General features: G+C 30.6%; 1 protein-coding gene, 2 long non-coding RNA genes and 1 pseudogene across 3 annotated transcripts; all 4 read right to left on the bottom strand.

The window, feature by feature from the left end:
* Positions 1-1,354: 1,354 nt before the first annotated feature.
* LOC105133821 (uncharacterized) lies at positions 1,355-23,121 on the bottom strand. Its single transcript, XR_843870.1, has 5 exons — positions 23,111-23,121; positions 20,407-20,413; positions 15,838-15,843; positions 6,364-6,367; positions 1,355-1,441 (listed from the first exon to the last, which is right to left on the bottom strand). It is a non-coding gene; the product is annotated as an uncharacterized LOC105133821 (long non-coding RNA).
* Positions 4,581-5,606, bottom strand: LOC105133817 (Integrase-type DNA-binding superfamily protein). Its single transcript, XM_011037944.1, has one exon. It carries the CDS (start codon positions 5,236-5,238, stop codon positions 4,684-4,686), a length of 555 nt encoding a protein of 184 aa, XP_011036246.1. The 5' UTR covers positions 5,239-5,606; the 3' UTR covers positions 4,581-4,683.
* On the bottom strand, positions 11,282-11,880 carry LOC105133818 (uncharacterized). Its single transcript, XR_843869.1, has 2 exons — positions 11,443-11,880; positions 11,282-11,390 (listed from the first exon to the last, which is right to left on the bottom strand). It is a non-coding gene; the product is annotated as an uncharacterized LOC105133818 (long non-coding RNA).
* LOC105133819 (metalloendoproteinase 1-like) lies at positions 21,675-22,751 on the bottom strand (annotated as a pseudogene).
* Positions 23,122-26,054: the final 2,933 nt, after the last annotated feature.

Raw genomic sequence — 26,054 nt, 5'->3', positions numbered from 1 at the left:
GTCAAAATTGGCTTTTTTTTACATTGTTTAGCCCCTGGAATTGGTTGAATATTGGGATTTCATCCTAGCCATTAGAAGTCTTTCAATTTGGTCCAATTACTCACAATTAATTGGAAAATAATTTGTTTTGAGTGTAAACACGAGGCATCAACATGGGCCTCGATCACGGACCATCTCTTAGGAGCATCTGGTAAATCACTCGTCAGGCCTAAAACTAAACTCTATTAATTTTGATGAAAATAATTTAATTACTCAAATTTTAAATTTATTTTTTTAAAATTATTATTCAAATTTTATAAATTTTAAATTTATTGGAAGTTAACATGAATTTTAATTTTAAAATGTGTAAGATTAGTTAAGATACACATAAATTAACTAAGATATTTATATTAATAATAATTAAAAAAATCTCTGTTCATTTTTTTGTGGCACCCAGAAATTAAACTAAATTGACAGTAATTATAATGTCAAACCAAAATATATATTATAAGATGTTATGGATATAATTTTTTATTTAAATAATATACAAATACGTGTATTTTGATTAAAATATATATATATATCGAGATTTAACAAGCAAGCGACAAGAGCAGGCCTGCACGCAGGAGCTTGTTGGTTGTCTTGAGCAAAGTAAAATGGAAGGCAAAGTCAGCGAATATTTGCCGCCAGTTATCTGCCATGCCATTAATGAACGATGTCGCCTTCCTCCGCTTGTTGAGCTTCTGGTCAGGGCTTGGTATTGTTTTGTGGCCCTCCAGCAGACGCATTAAATTTGGTAATGACTTATGGCAGGAAGCAGAAAAGAGATATAAATACATATTTTTAAACACAATGGATATTACAATTCCATACATTATTTAATTAAAAAATGAAAATAAGTATTTTGGATGCCTAAGCTATGCCATTTATTATCAACGTCGACGTTCAAAATATAGTTCATAGAAGGTTATGAATGCACCGCTTAAAAATTAGAAAAAAAATATAAACGAATGTAGTTTTTTTTTAATTTGCTTGATTATATACGTCAACTTATATATACGTCAACTTATATATATACGTCAACTTATATATATCTTAATTAATTTTATAAATTTTAAAATTAATAATTTTATAAATTTTCAATAATTATTATATTAATAATCATAAAACCTAAACTTGAAAATATAGAAAAAATAATTTTTTTAATTTTAAATTTTTATTACTAAATACCTATTTAATGCTTAACTGAGGTAGTTTTTTTTTTTTTTTTTGATTTACGTGGGGTGTTCGGGCTAGCTTGCGCACACCGCGACTAATCCTCACGACCTACTGAATATCCTGCAAACTCAGTAGGCATGTAAGGCACCACGGGGGTGACAGACGTGCACGCTAGGGCTCGAATCCAGGTGCAGTGGAAGGAGACAAGCCCCTTCCACCGCTAAGCCAAGCCCTAGTTTGCTAACTGATGTAGTTTATTGATTGTACATCTAATAGCTTTTTTTAGTAAAATAAATTTGAATTATAATGACTTCAAGTTATTTTATTATTATTATTATTATAATGGAAGATAGTTAGGTAATTTTATAATCTTATAGTATGTTGTAGTGTAATAATAATTATTTTTATTTTTTAAAAATATATTAAAAATATTTTATTATCATTAGCATATTAATGACATAAAAATATAAAAAAATAATTAGGATTTTTATAAAACCTTAGCACGTGAATAATGTTTTCGATAATATATTTTTGTTATCAAAACGCATTTGAAAAAGTAATGTACAAAGTTGCGTTCCTAACTGAAGAAAAAAATGCCTGCGAAATAAGTTTAAAAGCATGAATTAATACTATAAGAGAATTTTTAATTTTTTTTGTTGAATCAAATACGTTCCCGATGATGGTATTTTTGAAATAAATAGATCGGGCTTTGAAATTTTTTTTATTTGGGTATTTTTTATTTTTTTTTGTTGGATTAAAGGGCTATTAAAGATTAGAAATGTGTTTATTAATTTTCTAAAATATTTCTTAGATTTTTTAAATAAAATAAAAGTCGACAATAAACTTTTTTTTAGGTTCTAGAAGCCTGCTTCTTACTTTCCAGTCCAAAAACAAAGTTAGACACGCAGACTGGTCTCGCAGACTCACACATGCGTGGCCCGTGCACGCGTGCTTGACCTTCTCTTTTCTAGACAGGGCTGTCCCATCAACATCCATGCGCCCTAGTTCTTGAGGCCTCCTGTTTTCTTTTAAAATTTTAATTAAAATTCTTTAAAATAAAATCATTGCAATTATATATTTAGAGTATTGCATCATTAAATTCCGTTAAATTCTGGAATTTTTTCTTCAAATAAAACTGTTAAGGTTCTTATTATATTAACAAGAGAAATCCCATATGCACGAGCTTATTGGATGAATTTTTTTAATTAATATTGATATTCAAATTAATTTATATATATTTTAATTTATTTTAAAAATTTAAAAATTAACTATTATATAAATTTCTAGCCGCTTTAATATTTATATAATTTAAATTAATAATTTTTAAAAACAAATCTAACAACTCACTAGTTGAGTAATTATTATCATCATTGAGAACTTGAGCTATAGATAAGATGGTTGTCCGTTGACGGCCGGAGAGAACTTTGAGCAAAGTAAAATGGAGTGCAAGGTCTGCTGCCAGCGATGATGATGTTGCCAAGCCATGAACGCCATCACCAGAAGCATTGAACGTTGCAATGACTGCTGGTGAGGACTCGGTCTTGATATTTGGCATCGATTTGAAAATGAATAAAATAGTCACCGACTAATTCTGTCTTTATTATTGCGATCTAAGATTTTTCTTTTTTAAATATTTTTTTTGTTTAAAGTAATTTATTTTTTATTTTTTATTTATATACATTACTATCAACGTCAACGTTCAAAATATGGTTCATTAAAGGCCACAAATGCACCTGTTAAGAAATTGGGAAAAGAGATGTGAACAAACATAACTTATTTAGTAGATGCGTATATGGTAAATTTTTTAATAAAATAAAATTAAGTTATAATGACTTCAGTTTATTTAATTATTATTATTATTATTACAAGAGAGAGTTAGCACCAATTAAACATATAAATTGATTGAGTATTATACTATAATGTACAGGATAAATATTGAATCGAATAGATTAATTTTTTTTAAATAATTACTTTATCCAATTAATAATAAATACAATATAAATATTATTAAACTCTATTTAAAACTTATCTCCAACTTAATTATCATAAACTTGATAAATATTTTCAAACTCAATCCCAGAACTTAATTATTTATTAAGACGACTTCGTCGAATCCAGACTGGCCGTACTACGATTTTTCAATAGCTAGTCAGCCACTCAATAATTGCTTATTTAAGCAATTTTAATGTTTCAACTTTGAACTGGTCTTAGGTTATATATATTATATAGAAAAGAAATTCTAAAGGAGGAGGAAAATTCATGCTTTGAAACTTATTTGGCAAACACTTTTTCTACAGTTAGAAATTCAACGTTGTGCATTAATTTTAACATCAAGAAATATATATATTAAGAAAGAATCCCACTAAGGCCTGAATGTTAGGATCAAGAATTGGTGTATATTCATTTCTGTGGACGAAGCTATCAACTACTCGTTTAGCTAGCTTCAAGGACAAGATATGGGTTCTCTCGGCTTTTTCAATCCAGAACTATAGAATCTGTGTGGGTTTTATATCAAATGCTTAAAATCTAGTTTTCCTTTCTTTTCTTTTTATCTCTATTTTGTAACTTTTTGAGTATTTTTTTAGGTTTTTCTCGTAGTAAACACAACTTTGATAAGAACAGTTCTAATCAAATAACTTTGACTTAAACTTAAGTTTAAGATTATCCAAGATTTCACTTATTAATCATATATATATAATATTTTAAGAATTTTTATTTATAAAACTCACATCCTTCTTGAAACTATTCTGACTTGGAGTTGAGAAAAAAATTATAATTACGTACTGTGGCAACTAGAATCAAACACAGCTAAAAATGAAAATGTCAGAAATGATAAGCATCGTTAAATCAAATCAAACACAGCTAAAGGCACGTAAGCATTGTTAAAGGGTTTGTCCGTATGCATAAACAGTTCGTAATGTTACTATCTGTGGTGCAGTAATCTGAAGAAGTCCCACTTCGGTAAAATGAGGCGGTCGTCTTTGGTATAATGGTATTCCTGAATTATCTATCGCATCAGTCAAAAGTGTTTGTTTGCAGTCAATACATGACAAGACATAAACTTACCTTCTTTTTTTTTAGGTCATGAAGAAACGTGCATGCTAGTGGGTTGAAGATTTGAAACCACGACGAATCAAAAACAGACTGCAGCTATTGTCAACTGTTGTTTTACTGCCATGCTAAACCTTGATGAGAAAATTTGAAACCACGACGAATCAAAAACAGACTGCAGCTATTGTCAACTGTTGTTTTACAGCCTTGCTCAACCTTGATGATTTAATTTCCCTGTCTACCGTTCTTGAAGATCTTGATATGTATAAGAAGTTAATGATGACACAAACTAGAAAAAATGTAGCTAGCCGGCGTAATGTATTACACCGCCATCTCATAACCTTCCGATTTCTATTTTAATGATATCGCACTGGGTATACATATATACACACATACTTGAATTAGATCACATAAAACATGGTCTCAAAGCTTAAACTACAAGAGATAATCTTCAATGGAGATGTTTAAATCGTCCCCTACTCTAGTACCGATATTGTTTTCATGCCAATTCTCGCAAAGATTATTACTATCACCACCACCACCTGCTGCAGGTTCCCATAACTGTGTCTCTGGCCCATGATTAATCGCAACTTTCTCAGGTCCATCCTTGACCTCGTTTTGGAGCGACCTGTTCAGTATCATCTGAGCATCGATTGCCATCCCAGCATCCGACGCAGCTTTCTGTATGGACTTGGGTGACATGTCTTCCCTTACACTTGCAGGCAACATTAGGGGGAAATTCAGACTCTCTAACGAAGAAGGCCCACGTAAACAATAAGAAGCTATGTCATGAGCCACCGCAGCTGCCTCGGGTGTAGAATAAGAACCTAACCAAAGTCGTTCTTGCTTCCCAGGAATCCTTATTTCAGACACCCACTTGCCCCATTTTCGCCTTCTTGCTCCCTTGAATTTCCTTTGAGCTGCACTTGCTCCACTTTCTTGATCTATTATCCTGCTGCTGCTGCCGCTGCTGCCGCTGCTACCACTCATCCTTTCCTTTCCTTTGATTCTTTATGGGTTTTACACGTATTTGTGAGTACTTCAAACTTCCTTGAAACGCTCAAGAGAGCCTGTGAGATAAAGAAACGCTGGAGTCCTTATATAGGTTGAGGAAGTACGAAGTCAAAGCCAAAATATAATATCTACTCTAAAGTCAATACATCAAAGGTCAAAGTGACGATAAACAAATATTTTTTAGTTTCTAGGCTTACAAGTGGGCGTTGCTTTTGAAGCTTCGGCAGATCCAAGTTGGGAGAGAGGAAGGTGGAATGGTTATTTGTTGAGAAACCTGAGGCTCTGGAAATTTAACGGAGAAGAGCATCTTACTTGGTCTTCGGCTATAAAACGTGTTGATGAACTTTAAAGCTACTCGCCCACAAAGCAATATCTGGAAAGGTCGAGGAGATTAGACTTTAAACCCACGCGTACTGCCTAATTGCGTCACAAACGGCATCATTTCTAAGTCAACCATTGTCTCCATTTTGAAGGAACCAGGAGGAGTCGACGGATCCATCAATTACACTAATTCCGTTTTAATTTCTTATGCATCTTTTTTTTTTTTTTACATATGATTCAGATGCCTTTCTGCTCTTCTGGATTCTATTGTTAATTCTAAATTTAATTATTTGAATTAAATAAAAAATCAAAAGCAAAATTTAAGTTATTTATACTCAATATGTTTATCTTGTTTTCAATTTTAGATTTATATTAAGCACAAAGATTATGAAAACAAGATAGATGCTTGTTGAGTAATTAACTATACATTTATTATCACCAGGATAATATCCTCAAATCAGTGCATCAATTTTTTTAGGGTAAACAACATATTTATTAATTGGCCTTTAAAAAGCATAGCATAATAATAAAAAACTTAAAATACTGAGTTCGAATTAAAGTGCATATACTATAAAAGCTCTTGGGATAATTGAAAATTTATTCATTCATCTACACTCATAAAATATGCTTTTTAAAAGATGAGGTTTTTTTAAATTTTAAAAAATAAATTGTTTTTACTTACCCTAATGGAATTATCAATATTAATATTTTACTCATTCTTCTATAGTTTAGACTTTTCAATGTTAACCTCATAATTCTAATTTCTCCTTTGCCCTTTACTTTACTCACACCTAGCTAAATAAAAACTAATTTTTCTTATTTATATTTTATTATCTCTTACTTTTCTATCATTTATTTTTCCTCTCAAGTCCATATAAGTGTGTGGATGTTAATAATATTTTATAAAAAATACTTAGAAACCTATATAAAAATTAACTCATAAATCAAATTTAAAAAATTATGAATAACATTGGAACTCTTGGAAAATTAGAAGGGTAAAACATAGAAATTTCAAACTATAAGAATAGACGTGAAGTATTTATGAATTGAGAGGGGCAAAATGAAAGCTTACGGATTGCTCCCCACAGAAACGGCATTGCTCAACCAGTTCCTCAAGCTCAAGTCAACCCAATACTCATTAATGGAGGTTGGTTGACAAGCACCGTCTAATTTGCTCGTCTATCACGTGATATTATTAATGCTTTATGTTTTTTTATAAAAAAAATCAAACCAGTACTCCTGACTTACACGATAATTTCAGAAAGCCTGATTTTATACTTTCGGTTGTCAATTACCCCAATGGAAATTTAGTTTTTTTTTTATGTGTAATTGTAATTATTTTTTAAAATATTATGTGTAATTGTAATTATGCTTTAAAATATTTTTTATTTAAAATATATTAAAATAATATATTTTATATTTTTTAAAAATTATTTTTAATATTAACATATCAAAATAATATGAAATTATCAAAAAATATTAATTTGAAGTAATAAAATAAAAAAATTTAAATTTTTTTAAAATACTTTTAAAATAAAAACACAAACAAGTCATGAAACCGTTTTTGTTCATGCAAGGATTTAATTAAATAAATTGAGACTCATATATTGCCAATAAATGCAAGAAAGAAAGAAAAGAGAGTGTTAATAATAACCTAAGATTAATTTGAAAAATTAAAAGATAGATGTAAATTAAAATATTTGATATCTCAATACAAGTTATGAGACTATTTTTGTTTAATAATTTTATTTATTTATTTATTTAATCAAATAAAAATAGAAATAAACACATATATTACAGTGATTGAATAAAATCTAAGGAAAAAAATATTATACAAGGATGTAAAAAAAACACCTACTAATATTAGAAAACATTTGAAAGCTGAGTAAGAATTAAATAATATGTAACCAAAAATTAAATTAAAAAATTTAAAGATAGATGTGGATGTAGAAATATAATTTAAAAACATAAGCCATAATGATAATAAAAAAACATGCATAGATAAACTATTGGGTCTAAGGGATAAGAAAAAGAAAAATAGGTGTACTAAAAAGTATTTTTTATATGATTTTGAGACCAATCATGTAATTTATTATTGCAATTAATAAAAAACGGTTGAGGACAAATTAACTTTATAATTCATAAAAGCACAATATATATATACACATTGTGATTTTATGAATTGCTATAATAATTGACCTAGTTGTTTTAGTGTATTCTATAATGCAATTGTAATAATAATAATAATAATCAATCCAAATTCATCACATAATAAATAACGCACGAGGACACAAATTCATTCAAATGCATTTTATTCTATAAATGGCATAAGGAGGATGACAAGAATGAAACATTTACAGATGATGGACTTTTATAACATGATTAATCATACCCACAGATAAAAGCACTAATTAATATATTAATATTTTATATACCTCCCACTATATCCTCAAACACATGCTAAATAGCATATTGTATATATAAATAAATCTTTCCCACCTTACATTTAAACATAGTAATTCAACACCAGTCAAACTGATTATTAATATATTAATTATGAAACCAATAGAATTCTCTAGAATCAAACCAAGGCTGCGTGACTTGCATGGAGGGCCTCTCAACGAGCAGAAGGGTGGACACAGAAGAGAGAAGATAAATACAGTAAACGAAGAAAACTGCAATTAGGCAAGAATGTCATTCATCGTAGAAGACAGGACATCTTAAGACTTTGATCAAATCTGGTTGGCATTTGAACTTGAAATTTAGAGTCATGATTTCATGAAACAATTTGGTGGCAGAGCTTTCACCGACCTCTTTTTTTCTTGTTTTTTTCTCTCTTAACAATCAATTCTTTGAATCTTTGACTTCTCTTTCTCTTTCTTTCAAGCCATGGGATTTGTCAATTGCTCCAACCGGAAAACCCAAGTGGAAGATCAAACAAGGAATAGGAAAGGTTTGGTAAAATAAATAAAAGTTTATGTGAGAAGAATAGTGTTTCTGTTTTTATTGTCATTCTTTGGTGGTTGATAAATAATTAGTATTTAAAAATATATTTTTATCAAGATTTTATATAATTAATTTGTATTTAAAGTATTAATAATTCTTTAATTAGAGCATGTTTTATAATATCATATTTAATATTATAATATATATTTAATTTATAGTAAATATTCATTTTAAATGCAGGCCTATCATATAAATAAAATAATTGATTGATGATTTTAGCTACTGAAATTAAAAAGATAAAAAAAATGATTAAGTTTAAAAAAGAGATGTTGGTTAAGTCCATACTATGACATTATTCAGTCATTGAGTCATATATAGAGTTATAGAACTTGGATTTGGGTCTGCTTTATATGAATGAAAAATTAAGATATAGGGCTAAAACTTTCATAGGAGTTCAAGATTCAAAAAGATCGTTTTCAAGTTCAAATCGTAACAACAATAGAGAAGTCAAAATTTGTCCTACAGCCCAGATATTATTCAATGTTCAGCTAATATCTTGAGTCCTAGAAGTCCAAATGACCTTATTTTTTTTTATTGGAAAGCGAAGATAAATTTTTAGAACTTTTATAGGACAGTCTGTTCAAATTCTGATGTTAACAATGACGTTTTGTTCAGACAAGAAGATAAGAATTGTCAACAAGTCAAGATGTGACCACCCACTAAACAAGTAATCAACAAATCAAAAGTTTTAAATTTTGGCCTATAAAAGGAGATATTTTCCATGCATTTAGGCATCTTAATTTTCAGATGAAGATCATATTCTTGCTCTTTTTTTTTGCAATGCTTAAATTTTGCTTTCATTAATATATTGTTTATGCCTTCTATTTCCTTCCATTTACTTAGTTAATTTATATCTTATTTATATTCTTATCTTGTTTATTTATGCTTCTCTTTTTCATTATTTTTAGTTAAGTTTATTATGTCAAGGTGAAAAGGTTACACTAATGGTGTAAAAATAAGTATAGTATAAATTCAACATGGACTTTAATATTTGATACCAACATATTTTGTATTTGTTATATTGTTCATTTTAATACTTTGCTTATTAAATACTTAATCTAGATTTATATTGTATAACACTTGGTACAAAAAAATACTTAGCACTTTCATAGTCCAACCTTGTGGGATAATCTATACCTGTGCTGTGAAAGGAATTTGATTTGTTGTTAGCAGAAGTTATAATTTGAATACCTGATAATATTTAGAAGTATTAATATTATTCGAATAAAATAACTAATGTAGTCATGTTAACCATTTATAATCCGATTGAAACATTCTCTATGTGTGGTTTCCAGTAGAATTTTTATTGGAATGACCTTTATATTTTCTAATATTATTCTAATCAAATATATCAAGGATATATTTTTGATAATGAGGTAAGTGATGTCATTAAATTTTATCATTCCGAGGCATGTGGGGGGAAATTTCTTGTCAAAAAAGACAACAACAAAAATCTTACAAAGTGCATTCTCTATGTGTGGTTTCCAGTAGAATTTTTATTGGAATGACCCTTATTTTTTCAAATATTATTCTAATCAAATATATCAAGGATATATTTTTGATAATGAGGTAAGTGATGTCATTAAATTTTATCATTCCGAGGAATGTGGGGGGAAATTTCTTGTCAAAAAAGACAACAACAAAAATCTTACAAAGTGGATTTTATTAGTCCACCATGTTAAGGGCACATATGCATTATGTTATCGGTATGCGTGGTCACTAAACCATGAATTTATCGGTTCCGGTTGTCAGCACTAGATTGTGAGTGTCATGCGAACTATCCAGACATCACGTGCTCAATATATTACGTCTATATATCCCCTGAAATGAATGGCGTTTGAATTCCTACCAAATCACTACCTCATTCTAGCCTTCTAGACCATTATCTCTCACATATCTTCTTGTTTTTTTTTTTGTGTGTCATACCAAAAATCATGTACTCTACTTCTATAGTAACAAATTAGAATTCAAAATATAAAATAACAAATTAGAATTCAAAACATATGTCATAACCCAATTCTGGGTTATTCCCCAATTTTGACCTATATTTCGATAATTTTTTAGAAAAAATCCAAAAAATAGAGAAAAACAATGAAAATCCAAAAAATACATTTTTAAATATATTTGCATCATTTTTAGCATTTTCAGCATCATCTCAAAACAATTTAAATTTTCAAAGATATTTAGAACGTGTTTAACTTTTAACGTGTTATTTTTAAAATCATTGATTTTTCTTATTGAGTCGATGTTGATATTGCTCATTTAAAAAAAATACAAAAAAATAAAAAAATCAAGATTTACAAAAAGTTAAGGGACCAATTTTAAAATCCAAATAACATTTTGCTTATAAATATCAACCTTTGACACATAATAAAACAAAAGGGGCGAATTTTGCAACCAATGAAGCAATTTTACAAGAAAAAGGGCAATTTTGCAATTACAAAGAAAAAAACCCTAAACCTAAATTTCCTTCTCCAGTTGAAACCAAAGCATCGCCCCCTCCCCCCTTTTTGGATTTTTCCTTCCTTCACCCATCTCCACCAGCCGTTGGCCATAAACCCAACACTTTCCCTTTTCTTCTTGCCCTCTTTCAGCCAACTGTTGTTCTTCTTTCTTTCAGCCGACTTAGCCACCGTGAACAGGCCAGCTCCCTCCTCACGCCTCAGCAACAACGTCTCCTCATCACAGCGTCGTCGTCTCCAGCTCCTCCACCAATAGTGGCAGCATTAGCAGCATCGCCCACAGGCGTGGAGCAGTCCGCCTTCTCCCTCCGGTGGCGCTTGCAGATCCAGCCTCTTCTCCTCCACCGCGAAAACCGAACACCAGCAGCAAAAGAAGACCATCAACTCCAGCCTCTAGCAAGCACCACAACGCAACAGCTCTTGCCCCCAAAACGGCGTCGCCCACAGATCCGGCACCATTTCAAACCGGATGCATGCACCAGCCATCCTCATTCTCTTCTTCATCTTCCCATAGACCATCCTCCATAGAAGCGAACCGCCACCAGATCCGCCATCGGTAGAGAAACGGATCAGACCCAAAATGAAGGAGAAAGAAGCAGATCTAAGGAGAGTCAACGATGTTGTTGTGTATTTTTTGTTGTTTTGTAGGTCACGACGTCGCTGGTGTTGCAGAAGAGAAGAGGAGGAGAAGTCAATTTCAGCCGGTTTCTTTCCCAGCGGCGCGTGAACCCACGTGCCGCTAGTGGTAGTAGCGCGTTGGGCAACGCGCTGACACTATTCACGCTGCAATTTCTGGAGTTTTAGGGACTGTTTTTTAAATTTTAAATTATTTAATGTATATTTTATTTAGTTTTGAATTTTTATAATTTTTATTGTGGATGTAAAAAGAAAAAAAAAGAAAAAAAAGAAAATAAAAAATGCATGTGTGTGTTTGTATTTGTTTTATGAATGTTTTTATTTATTTATGATAAAATTACGGAGAATAAAAAAGAATTTAATATTTTGATTGGATCATGGTGTAGAAGTATAAATTTGTACGGAAGTTGTATTTCTAAAATTCGATGAAAAGATAAAATTTTTAAAACTTTTTTAACACATCACAGCTACGAAGCAGTTTACCTCAGGTAGGGTGCGTTAGGGGTGTTAATATCTTTTCTAACCAAAATCAGTCCCTCACCGTGAATCTCTGACAAAGACAAGTGCAACTAGATTTCCTAGTAATCCTCAATTAAATACTAGGTGACGACTCCCAATGAATCTAACAAGATCAAACCAAAGATAATAGAGGAAAAACAAGATCAAACCAAAGATAATAGAGGAAAAAAAGCGCCAGCCGACGTCGCGCGAATTTTTTGATGGGCGACAATAGAAAATTACAAAACAAAAAATTATATTATTTTTTATGTTACTTAGTTGCTGCTTGATTCTTCCATACCTTCCTTACAACACTGTTGTTTGTGCTATCCCACTTAAATTTTTGTTGTGTATAAATAATTCATTTAAAATAAAAATAATACAGGATATAAAATTATAAAAATAAACTGTAAATTATAAGTTAACATTTACCTGACATTATTAAAACCATGCATCAATATTAGTCCACACTTAGGATGTTTGGAAATCTCACTCTATTGAAATGATAGAATCTCCATTGATGATTTAAATACTGATGTTATTTTCTAAGCAGCCTCAATGTTTGTGAATATAAAATTAAATAACATTAATAAAATATTAATTAGTTGTTCATAAATTATGTTATAAATATAAAAAATACTAAAACCTAAACAAATTGACATTGAAAGTCATCATTCGATAGTCTTGGTACTTGCTGGTGAATTGACCTCGCTATGAAGGCAGATTACCTTTTTGTTGTGAAACTGCATTAGAAGAGGTAGCATTACAAGTTGGCATAAATGTCTTTTCTTGATCATCATCTAAAGATAAATCATCCTCACTACAAGAAGAACAAGTTGCTACCGTTTGCTGATGACGTCTTGTTGATTTCATTCCACATATCTACAAAAATTTATATGAATAATTAAATAGTTAAATTCCATTATTTAAAAAAAATTCAACAGTACCTCCCCTATACTGGAGACTACCCACAGTTTTTAAACCTGCAAATATTTACAATAACCACAAACCAATTAACTCCATTGGAAAACCTTATATACAATCTAACATCTATAGAAATATATAAATGACAATTAAAATTAATGAAAATAATAAAAAACACAACAAGAAATAATAGAATAAAATTGAGATAAAATAATTAAATTTAATTCTTCAGTTCCAAGGTAAATTTAATAATAAAAATTAAAATTCAATAAAATTTACAGATAATTATTACAATACAAACAATAAAATAATTAAATTTTTATTCTACACATCTATACAAATTTATACGAATAATTACATGATTACATTAAATTATTTTTTAAAAAATTCATTAGCACCTCCCCTATATTAGAGAATACGCATAGTTTTCATATCTACAAATATTGATAATATCCACATGTCAATTGACTTATTGCAAAATCTTATATACAACCTAACATCTATAGAAATTTAACATCTATAAATTTTCAACTAACATCTATATAAATTCATAAATAACAATTAAAATTAATTGAAATAATATAAAACATAACAAGCAATAATATAATAAAATTAAGATAAAATAATTAAATTGAATTATATATTTTGATAAATATTTTTAAGGTAAATTCAACAATAACAATTCAAATTTAATAATTTTCAATTATTATGGTAATACAAACAATAAAAAAAATTGAATGAATAAAAAGAAAAAAACTAAAGACTTTAGAATGAAAAATATTTACCTTAATAATGTGTTGATTTTGAAGATTTTATCTAAGAACAATACACAAAAAAAAAAAAAAATCATAACTAAAATTAAAAATATAAAAAAGTATAAAGATAAAGAAAGGAAAATACATACATTTTAATATGTTGAAAACTACAATCAAAACAAAAAAAATTGCATGAATTTTTGCAAAAACAAAACACAAACAGAGAGGAGAAGAGAATAGAAGATGAAATGAGGAACGAAGAAAAAATGAACCATGAAGGAGGGGCTGGGTTTTATACTACAATTTAACCGACAGGTTTACCAATGAACATTAGAATAATATTTTCATGGCAGTGACATTAAATTTCTGTCGGTACATTCCATTGATATATTTTGAATTTTGTACTAAAATTTTAAAAAGCCCTCTAGAATTTTGAAAGTTCATTAGCACATTTGTCGGTATAGACAAATGCAATAAATATTTTGCAACTCTTGATAAAATACTGACGGATGGTTTTTATTAGTATGAACATTGGCATTTGTTGCAAATGCAGTAAATATTTTGCAACTCTTGGTAAAATATCGTTGGATAGTTTCTGTTAGTATGGATGTAGGTATTTGTTATAAAGGCAGTAAATATTTTACAACTCTTGATAAAATACCGATGGTTGGTTTCCGTTAGCATATATGTCGGTATTTGTGTTACACTTTTAGATATTTTGTTAGTATTGCCTATTTATCCTCCTATACAAACGCTTCAATTGCAAACTTACTACACATCATATTAAAAATAGCAAACAATTATAAAATAAATATATCATGCTCCAAAATATCATCCATAATATTACATTATATATAAAAAAAGCTTTAGACTTTCATGTTCTGATATATTTAGTCAAAATTTTCATCTTCATCGTTGTCGCACGTGTGTGGCGTCGCGACGATCATCCACCATCCATGCTAACGATGAGATGTGGTGTATTTCTAACAAGGTATGAAGAGACAAGGAATTCTTGTCTCTTATCAGTGAAAAATTTGAATGGGAGTCGCCACCTAATATTCTGGTAACTAGGAACCCTAACTGGTCTTTAGAGATCGGGTACGGAGACTGGTTGCATAAAGGGAAGGTATTAGCACCCCAACTACGCCCAACCTAAGGTAGACTGCATTGTTTTGTCTGGTAAAATATAAAATCATGATGTGGTATCTAATTATATGTGTATCTAAGGTTTAAGAAAAGTCCTCATTTGTAAGGATATCGTTATCTTATCGGGTAAAACCTAGTTGTTCTATGTCGTTTGTAAAACCAAATAACCTTTTAATATCAAGAATGCATGTTATGTATAACCTCATAATCCCTGATACTAAACAAAACAAAAAATTTCTTATTATTTTTGATTTTTGGCCAATGTTCTCTTGACTTTAATAAACTGGTTATTAAAGTCAAAATGCATGCTAAAATATTGTTTTTAATGTATGAAAAATACAATATGATTTTTTTTATTTTTGTAGCTTTGAGACACTTGGCCGTATGCACAAAAATATTTTTTTTGTTGATAAAAAAAACCCGGGTATTTTTAATACCATATTTGTATTTTTTTATGACATAAAATATAGATCAATACTAAGCAAAAAGGCATAAATAATAAAAAAAGAAAAATATATAAAAATATAAAAAAACATTAATTTTTTTTAAATGGGCCGGACTCGGCCTAGATCAGTGGGTTGGGTCGGACCCAGCCCAAAACCAAATGGGCTGGTTACTCGTATACAGTAACCAGCCCCCCCTCCTTCATTTGCTACAGAACGTGAATTAATTCACGTTCTGCATGCTAATGCAGACCGAAAGAATAAAGAGACAAGGCAGCCGGAGATTACCTGGGATTGGTGTCGGGGCGGTGCTGCTGGTGGTGGAGACACAGTGGCCGGTGTTTTGCTGTGTTTTTTCTTCTCTCTCTCTCCTCAGTTTTTCACAGTTTTCTGCTTCTTCTTCTCTGTCTTTTTTTTTTTCTCTCTTTTCTCTTCTCCTCTCTCTCGTGTTTGGTTTCCTTCTCTCTTTCTTTTTCTCCCTCTCTTCGTGTCTGGGTTTTTTTTTGTGACCTGCTGCCTCCCCTGTTTTTATAGGCAAAAAACAGGGGAGGGGACGTGGCTGGGGCGGCCACTGTGCAGCTGCTCCTCCACCGTTCTTCAAGCACGTGGAAAGTGGGTTGTGTCGGCGTCTTTTTGAAGTTAAATTGTCGGTAAAAAGATCGGTAAAAACAGAGGAGAAAAACACATTTTCTTCCCCTGTTCTCTGCGTGTCCAGGGGAAGAAGATGGTGGTGCTGTTCAAAACGACATCGTTTTGAGTTTTTTGTTTTTTTTTTTATGAATAGTTCATATGAACAGTGCATCAAACGACGTCGTTTTTCCCAAAACACGTCGTTTCATTTAATTGAGATTTGGCGCCAAAATGCGTCAGATTCAAAATCAAGCCTTCAATTTGGACGTGTTTTACAATTTGGTTCTTGGTTTTGGATTTCTTCAATTAAGTCCCTAATTGGCCATCGAACTTCAATATTTAGGCAATTAAGTCCTTGATTTGATCAAATTATGACAAAATACTGCCAAATTGTAATCTTTGTAATTGTAAACCTTCTCAACATAATCGTCAATTGAATTATTATCAGCTCCATCATACTCTTTAATATAGTTATCATAATCTTCATCGATATTTGCTAGTTTACTAAAGCTCAAAACAACATTTAACTCCTCTACATCAACATCAACAAGACTATTATTGAAAACATGAAAATTCAATTTTTTTCTAAGTTAATCGAAGGAGCAACTATATATGGTTCAACTAACTCACTAACTTGAAATGCTTCATTTATCACACTTGTGTCTTCATTCTCATTTTGAATAACCTCAGTATGGCTTTTGGGTTTTGTTTTTAAAACGAATAACCAATCAACTTTTTTTTTTTAAGATTGAATAAGTACTTGGATATATAGAATTAAACAAAAATTATCAATTAGAAAAAATAATGAAATTTTTTTTAATTATAAATTACACTACAACTGTAATATCTAACCTCTTGAATGAATACATCCATCTACTAGACTGATCCTCCAACTTTTACCTTATATAGTAAATGTATGAGTAAATGCTCTATTGAGCCAAAAAAATAATGGAGAGAATATCATCTCAAGTTTGCATATTGACTCAATGATGTTCGTTTCAAGACTTTCAATGTAATCAATTTTGAACTTGCTGGAGCATATATCTATAAAGAAATGATTGATATCTGTGAGTGTATATCATATCCCCATTGGCAAGAAATCACGAAAAATTAATAGAATGAATGTTTGCATGAACACGTGGCAATCATGACCTTTTATTCCATATAATTTGCACTCCTTTATATTAACCAGCTTTGATATGTTCGAGGCATGTCCATGAGGAAAACATATACTTTTAAGCCATTTATAGACTGGTAGTTATGTATTTTTATCTAACATAAAGCTTGCTCTGGGTTTTATGACCCGTGACCTATAAAAAACAAACTCTATTTTTTTTTTGTTACAGAACAATGCTAAATCTAATCTAGCCTTGATGTTGTCCTTTGTTTTCCCCTTTACATCCATGGCGATGTTGAAAATATTCTCAAATACATTCTTTTCTATGTACATGATGTCAAGGTTATGGTAGAGGAAACTGGTCTTCCAATAAGAAAGTTTCTAAAACATACTTTGCTTTACCCAATTATGGGTCAAACCAAAACTAGAAAACTTCTGCTTACCTGATTGAAAACCAAACACAATATCACCGTACTCTGATACAACATTATGCAATTCGTCACTAGAAAGACATGGAGATACAATATCCTTTTCGACTTTGCTAACAAAGAAATCCTTTTTGTTCCTTTTGTACCTATGATTCGTTGGCAAGAAATGATGGAGATATTAAAAAAAAAGAAGAAACTTTACCTTCATTTGTTAACTTGAATGCCTTGTTATTTTTCATACAATATGAACATGCTAGTTTTCTATGTGTGCTCCAACCAAAAACCACTACATAAGCTGGGAAATCATTGATAGTCCACATTAAAGCCATTCTTATAAAACAAATTCTATTTTCTTGATATATCATAAGACAAAGCTCCGAAGGACCATAATTACATCAACTCATCAACCAACAGTCGAAGACAAATATCTATATTTCAGCTTAGACTACTCGAATTTGGTATGACCATAAATAAAAACATGAACTTCGGCCTTATACACATCCTGGTAGCAAGTCATAAACCGTCAGTATGACCGACCAACTATAATAAGGAGCAACAAATAACTAGAATGAGTTGAATTCATCTGTACACAACCTAATATACATGTTTATTGATTCAACTGGAAAGAGATTGACATTACCTTGCTGCATCTACATTAGGTTCTTCTTCTACGATTGAATATTGAGTGACATTACCTTGATTCATTCTCATTGCATCCATAACCATATTCTTGTAAGGATTATTGTTGTCATTTACAACTTCATGCATGTTACTAGTACTAGAAGTTAACATAACCAACCTTTCTACCATACTCTTATTAGGAAGAAATAGTTCTCCGTGTGCATACCACCATAGATACTCTTTCACGAATCATTTGGTAAGAAGATGCATTGTCTAATATCTAGATGTAGAAACTTTTTATTTTTACACTTTCTGGATGAACACCTAATACTATCATCAGTAAAATTCCTCGAAATAGATGTTATGAAATTAATAAAATCCTAAACCCCATTACAATAATCCATCCTTCGCAATCCTTAGGGTGAGTCTCAATCAATGAACGCTCATCCATGTCTTCTATCAAACCTCTATAAAATTATGATGACAACATGTATTAATTAACTATGTTATGTAAATAAATTTGCAAAAAATATTGGTTTTTCTCAACATTATCTAACAAACTAAAAAAAACTTATGTTAAATATTCGTTATTATTTATCAATTATCATTTTTATTTCGTAAGAATACGAATCCGGTTTTCGTCAAAATATTGCAAAAATTAAAAAGTATCTTGTTTTCATGCATACACCAAGTCTTAAAAAATCATATCATATTTTCATATGAAAAAAATAAAAAATAAATATTAGCATGTATTTTGGTTTTAATAACCAGTTTATTAAAGCCACAAATACTTAGCTAATATTTCAATAATTCCTAAAAAAATCATTTTATTTTCTTTTAGTATCTGGAATCATGAATTTATATGTAAAATGCATTTCCAATATTAAAAGGTATTTCTTTTTATTGACGTTAGAGCAGTTAGCTTTACCTGATAAGATAATAATCTCCTTACCGATGAGGATTTTTCTTAAACTCTAGACAGACTAACATATAAATCTTAGCATATATTAGACAATTAAACAATACAACTTACCTTAGGTAGAAAGTATTTGGATTGCTAATACTTTTTCTTTACACATCTAGTCCTCGTGCTCGATATCTGAGACCAGTTAGGGTTTCTAATGATCAAAATACTAGGTGACGACTCCTATTCCATCATTCTACTGATAAAAGACAAGAATTCGTTATCTTTCTTTATTTTCCAGACTTATATAATATTGAGAGTGGATGATCGCCGTGACATTGTACATGTGCGACAACATGAAAGTCATATTGTATGGAATTTGTATAATGTGTTTCTTGAGAGAAAGCTTATAGTATTCAAAGTAAGCTTTTATTAAGTGTACATTATTTAAAATAATCATAATTTTACTGGGAATCTCTATAAATCTATATATATAATTAAATATAATCATATAATTTTTTTAAAATTATTTGATTGTTGTCTTGCACTTTTATTATCATGTAATTAAGTAAACCATAATTTCATAAAATAAAGTTGTTAGACCTGATTAAGTCATTTGTTTAGCAGTTTTACTCGGGTCGATCTAAAAATAATGTTAAAATGCTAATGTCTTCAATTCCTTATAGTCAAACTAAATTTTTACTAAATTAATTAAATCAAATTTTAATTTACTTAGTTGATTGGATCATATAAAAGTAAAATCTAACCCAATTTAACTTAATACGTAAAACAGGAAAGGGCTAAACTCAAAATATCTTTAATTTTAATTGAATTTCATTAAAACATTAACGACAACTGTAAATATATTTTTCTTTTTGCAATCAAATTTAACTATTTATCAGCAACAATTATATATATAGACACACACGCTACCTCATGCAAAACAAGTGCCACTAGCTAGGTTAATTTAAAGCACAACTTGCTCTTCGTTATTGGAGAGAATGTAGTCATCATAGATTCTGTTTGGAAAACTGATCTTCGAAGAGACTAGGAGCCGGATGTCTTCCCGTCATTGTGTTTTTACTTTGTAAAGTTTTATTGTGTTTTTACTTTCCCGTCATATGTAGTTTTAAAAAATACATTTTAAATCCTAGGTCAAATAAAAATTTCTAAAATAATAAGAAGAAAATATTATCATATATAATACAACACAAATATTAACTATAACTATGATATCAACTTCTTTATACAACCTCTTCCCTGTCCTTCTCTCCCATCCCTTCTCAATTAAGTTTCTATAACTAATAAAAATCAACTTATCTATCATTCAGTGTTCACTAGGGTTCCAGAGGTTATAGCTATTTGATTATATAGAATTAAAAAGAGAGTCAGCCAGAAGGTAGTTAGCTGGCATTTCACAAATATAAAATGGATGTTTATAAGTGTGGTGACGATTAATTTTTAAAATATTTTTATGATTAATATATTAAAATAATATTTTTTATTTTTAAAAAATTAATTTTAACATTAACACATTAATAATTTGAAGTAAAAAAATAATTTTTTCCTTGAAATTCTTTTGAAATACAAAAATAAATGGCCATACCTTCCTCACAACAAATTATTGGATTAAATGACAAGCAAGACATCGGATGCAGTTAATGATTCTTATAAGATTTAATCAATTATTTTTGGAACACGACAGTTAAAACCTTTGAAATAGAAGGAAGCACCATGAAAGGATGATGATGGCCTTGCTGAATTGAACCAGATTGCCTCAGGTTGTGGCTTACGTCGCCTTGCGTTGTGATAGGAAAGACGTCTACGACAGCTTCGCTTCTTGTCATCAAACCCTGACAATTCACGGAACCTAAACAAATTTTGCATCCTAAATGCAGCTTCAGCAGACTTGTTTAGCCGTCGATAATGACATCAGAAAGCTTAGCAAAAGCAACAAAGCTAAATCATGGAGATTGAAAATGAATAATTACTAAGAATTCCCCAGAAATCAAGATTCATGAGAGAACCTGCCTGCTACACTTTTTTATGGCTTCCTGAAAAGGATTTCTGTTCAATAATTGATCATGAATGATAATTTTGTTATTTTGAGATTTCAAAGATTTTTTAGTCGTTAAAATAATAATCTTGTAAGTAATAAGATATATTTTGTTGGCTTTCTTTTAAAGGATATTAAATGTAAACTTGCGAATGAAATTTATGATATAAAATATAATTTTTCGTATTAAACACAAAAAATTATAGATGTATATTTATTTATTCCAAGAATTTTGCGTCTTCTCAATTAGGGTTTTTATTTTGAGACTGAGAGGGTAGATAAATTATCTTGAATTCAACAATTTAACATGACATGGAAGGAACATGCATTAGAGAGAGGATCTAATTTGACATGTCGCACAATAATGACTTAATCTATAGCCTTATTTTATTTTATTTTCTTTTTAATTTTGGTACAATAAAAAGCTCTTCAACTATGTAGAAGAGATAACATGTTTAGAGTATGATCAGATGAGGCCAGCTTTCAACTGCCATGAATATTTTCTAGTAATTCCTAAACTTATACTGCATATAGTTTATTACTGAGTTGTTGCGTAATTAATTAATTGGAATAGAGAGCATGTATCCCATCAATATCATCCTGGGCGAGATCTCTTTTCTTCTTTCCCAGTGCTATCGTTGGATACATGATGGCTTCGGGATGATCTTTACTATGATAAAGGCCAAGCAGATGTCCTATTTCATGAACAGTAACGGATTCCAGGTCAATTTGATCCATTGCGGGGTCAGTGCTCCAGTTCTCGTCTGCATCGTAATGGAGACGGCCGTCTTCGGCAAAAAAGCATGAGCCAGTTGATTCCCTGGTCCATCGAAAGGACTCTGGTCCCCATGATCGCCGCTGAAGAACTCAATTACAATATCTGCAGATGCACCGGCAGTCGCCTCCTGGAAAGTGAATGGAGAAACCTTTGCCCATGTTTGAAAAGCTTTTGAACAGACCGACCTCAAGGTGTCCGAACCAACAACTTGGACACCCGAGCCAAATCTGTAGGTCAGAGCATACTTGGAAGGTGGCCACTTTTGTGTCCCGAAAGCATAATGAGCAACCATGTGGACCTTCATGTGTTTTGATTTAGTGCTGTTCGGTTTTGTGGACGGAGTGCTTGTGATATCAGGCATTCCACATCGTGGAATCACCATTTGTTGTATGGTACTAGAGTCAAGGTTACCAGTAACATTCAGATGAAAATATTCTTGGTATGTTTTGAGTGCTAGCTCCAAGTGGTCATCAAAATCACTGCTTGTGAGTGTGATATCACTTGGGTAGTACCCAAGCTTTTTGAGGTATTGTTTGAGCTCAATAAGCCCTTCCACAGTTTGGCCCTTTTGAACCCCTTCCAGCCCTTGAAGGAAGCTGCTAAAAGATTGCCGATGCTCGGGTTTCAAAGTTCTTGCCTGACCTTTGAAGGACTGGATAGAAAAGATAACGAGGATTGCTGATAAAAGATGGGGAAGTTTAGGAGCCATATCGTATGTTGTTTCGGAGAATGGCTTCAGACGTGGGCTGTGGCTTTCAATTCTAGCATCGGATGGCTATTTATAGGCTAAAGTCTTGGCATTAGGATTATCAAATATGTCTTGAGACTTACTAGTGTCCTTATTTTTGTTAATTTTGATTTCTTATTTTCAAACTACATTTGTTCTTCAAGCATCTAATTTTTTTTTTCATAGCAATCAATGAAATTACTATCTAAATATTTGAGTTTAACTTTCATTTATATGGTCATTATTAGATATCATTATCCAATAAAATCAACTTCTTCTACTATTAAGAAAGTACATCTCTTTAACCCAGAGGGGTATAGCTCAATGAGTTAAGTTCTAGATTTGCTTAACAAAGATCATCAGTTCAGGTTCACAAGTCTCAAGGCCACTGAAAACTTGTATGGTTGTTAACTCTAGGACCTGTAAGATTAGTCAATGTATACTAGCTATTATTTCAATAATTTTATTTTCATCATTATTAGTCTTGAATGATTAAATATAGCATATATTTTTAATATATCTTTTCTATTTAACTCATTTAAATAATACCTTTGAGAATGAGCACTTAAAAAATAGATGTTCGTGAATTTTTATATATAAACCATACAAGATACATATGGCAGAGATGATGATCTAAAAAGTTTATAGTTTGTTCATAACATATAGACGACCAAAAAGAGTAAGTCATAAGATAAATGGGTGTCATGAAACATGTCCTGGAAACTAGAGAAGATGGTGTATAATATTCTTAAGCCTAGTATCTCGAAGTATCTCCCAAGCTTAATCAATAATGTACCTCCTAGTAGAATGACTTGTCTAGACATCGTGATTCAAAAAGCTAACTAGTGGTCGAATCTAATGTAGTCTCATATTTGATGGAGGTCCTAAATATCTAAAGAAAGTCCCAACCACCTTCCTTAATAATGTATGCAACCTTTGGATATCAAGACAATCTAGTAGATGATAAAGTTTAGAAAGTCAAAAAGTCATTAAAACATTGTCAATATGGAAAATAATAATCTAGTTATAAAGAAGTCAAATAGCCATCACCAATGGAAGAGAAAAACATACTTCTATACCAATCTCGACTCTGAAGAATCTTTCGCCATGACTAAAAAGATACTAAAGGTAGCCTAGCATGTCAAAAATGACCTCCTTTTAAGCAATACAGAATAAACCCAAGCTGACCAAAATGTAATTTGTTTGAAAGTAGCCTTTAAATATGCTTGAGAATAACTTTTTTGTTCCAAGTCTTAACCCTTTTAATCTCATGCCCACCCTCTTACAAAAGATAGCAAATCAAAGCCCAAACTATATTTACCTTTAAAGGCCAAGTAGATGAATCCTTCTAGAGGAAAAAAACTAGCATGCTCTTAATTTTTCTAATAATAGAACAAGAAAGGATAAACATAACAGACCAATATATTTAGATGGAAAAGAGAATGAATTTATCAGCTATAAATAACCAACATATATAAGAGATGTCGAGGTGCATAACCTGATCTTAGAGAGAATTCGCTGAACTAAAACCATTCAATCACTATGTTTTAATCAAGTAGTAATCAAAGGAACCCCCAAGTATATGATTGGCGTGGAGCTCAACTTGAAAACCATGAGATCAAAAATAGATGCTTTCAAATCATCATCCATACGTGATGCAAAAACATGACTCTTCTCTAGGTTGATCACCAGCTTTAGTAACGCAGCAAAGTCATCCAGAACCCTGTTTACAATACCCATTAAATATGTATTTGCTTGACAGAATATCATAAGGTCATCATTAAAGCATAAATGAGTAATATTCTCGTGTTGACACCTCTAATAATAGTGGTATCTCTAGTCCTGAGCAACCTTTCTAAGAATACAACCAAGCCCTCCATAGCCAACACAAACAAAGTTAGCTATGCACCCGTTTTGGTTGCAAGATAGCTTAGGGCATACAACATATGACAAGGACAACTAAATTATCACAATTCTCTAGGTTATTTAAAAACCAAACCGCTTTAGAAGTCATGAAAAACATCAAGCAAGATTGGAAGCTTCTACTATTGATAATAAAAAAAGGAATTAAATGGTTTAAGAGATCCAGTTACTAGTGAAAAATACCTGAGCTGGACAAATCTATCATTGGTGACTTTCTTCATGAATCTCAAATTCAAAACCAAAACTTGACAAGCCATTGAACTAAATAAGAGAAAAAGGATTAACACGAGGAAGAGTTAAGAGAACAACTAGAAAAGGTCCAGGTAGAATTGGGCACCAGTAAAGCCCTCAGGATGTCCTTTGAAGAAAAATTCTTCATTAAAGAGAAACTGAGGAAGTTTGTGGAGTAACAATTGATGGAAAAAGATAAAAGGGTTGTGTCTTTAGAGAAACAGTTAAGAGAGGAAAAAGTGGCTAGAAACCGAGCTGAGAAAGAGCGAAGAGAATTAAGAACAAGTTGGATGCAAAACAATACCAAATATGAGACATTGAAAGCCAATTTCAATTATTGCTAAAAAAGAATGATATGTCTTTAAGGGTCCAAGCAAAATTGAAAAGCAAAATTGAACAACATAAGTAGTTATATAAAGAATATGTGATGTTTGAGAGTGAGATGGTTAAATCAAAAGCCAAAGGAAAAGTTGTTAGAAATTCTAAAACTGATGAGATCAACTTGTTAAAGAGAGAGCTACACAATAAAAAAAAAATTAAGGTAAAACATTTGGAGAAGAAAAACAAGTTGTTGGAACACCACAATTAAATGATTGATGTCAATAATAATCAACTGAATAGGAGTAAAATATTGCTCTTAAAAAAGATAAGTAACATGAATAAGTATATTGATTGAGTTTTTATTTATGCCTAAAGAATTCATCTCAATACTCGATAAGTTAGTAAAGATGTTAACTGATATTAACAAAATGCAACTAAAATTAATATTTTTTTTTATGGATATAAAAAATAAAGGCTTTGTTTTTCACCTTCTGAAAATGATTTTTTTTTTTTATGGATATAGAAAATAAAGGCTTTGTTTTTCACCTTCTGGATGATGATGAATGAATTTATCCTCAAATGTATAAGTTTTCATTGAATATTAATGAAAAAGGCTTAGACCCAATCTTTTCTACAACATCTTGTATTGATAAATATAGTTTTATTTTTTTTATTTTACATCAAATATATTGTAAATTTTTTCAAATTAATTTAATTTCTCTACATAACATTGAAAAAAGTATTATAAATGGAGAAAGGCTAATACAAGTATATTTTTAGATTACCACAATTTTTTTGTGCGAGGAAACATATTTAAATATGATAAAACACCTTTCTAAAGTACTTTTAATTTCAATTCAAATAA

The sequence above is a fragment of the Populus euphratica genome, unplaced genomic scaffold (assembly GCF_000495115.2).
Source record: "Populus euphratica unplaced genomic scaffold, PopEup_1.0 scaffold54.1, whole genome shotgun sequence".
Taxonomy (NCBI): Eukaryota; Viridiplantae; Streptophyta; class Magnoliopsida; order Malpighiales; family Salicaceae; genus Populus; species Populus euphratica.
The sequence above is the reverse complement of the archived record's forward strand: the minus strand, read 5'-3'. Positions and strand labels throughout refer to the sequence as shown.

Bases quoted from the DNA above. Each gene is read 5' to 3' on its own strand.
- LOC105133817 (XM_011037944.1), bottom strand. From the start codon at position 5,238: ATGAGTGGTAGCAGCGGCAGCAGCGGCAGCAGCAGCAGGATAATAGAT.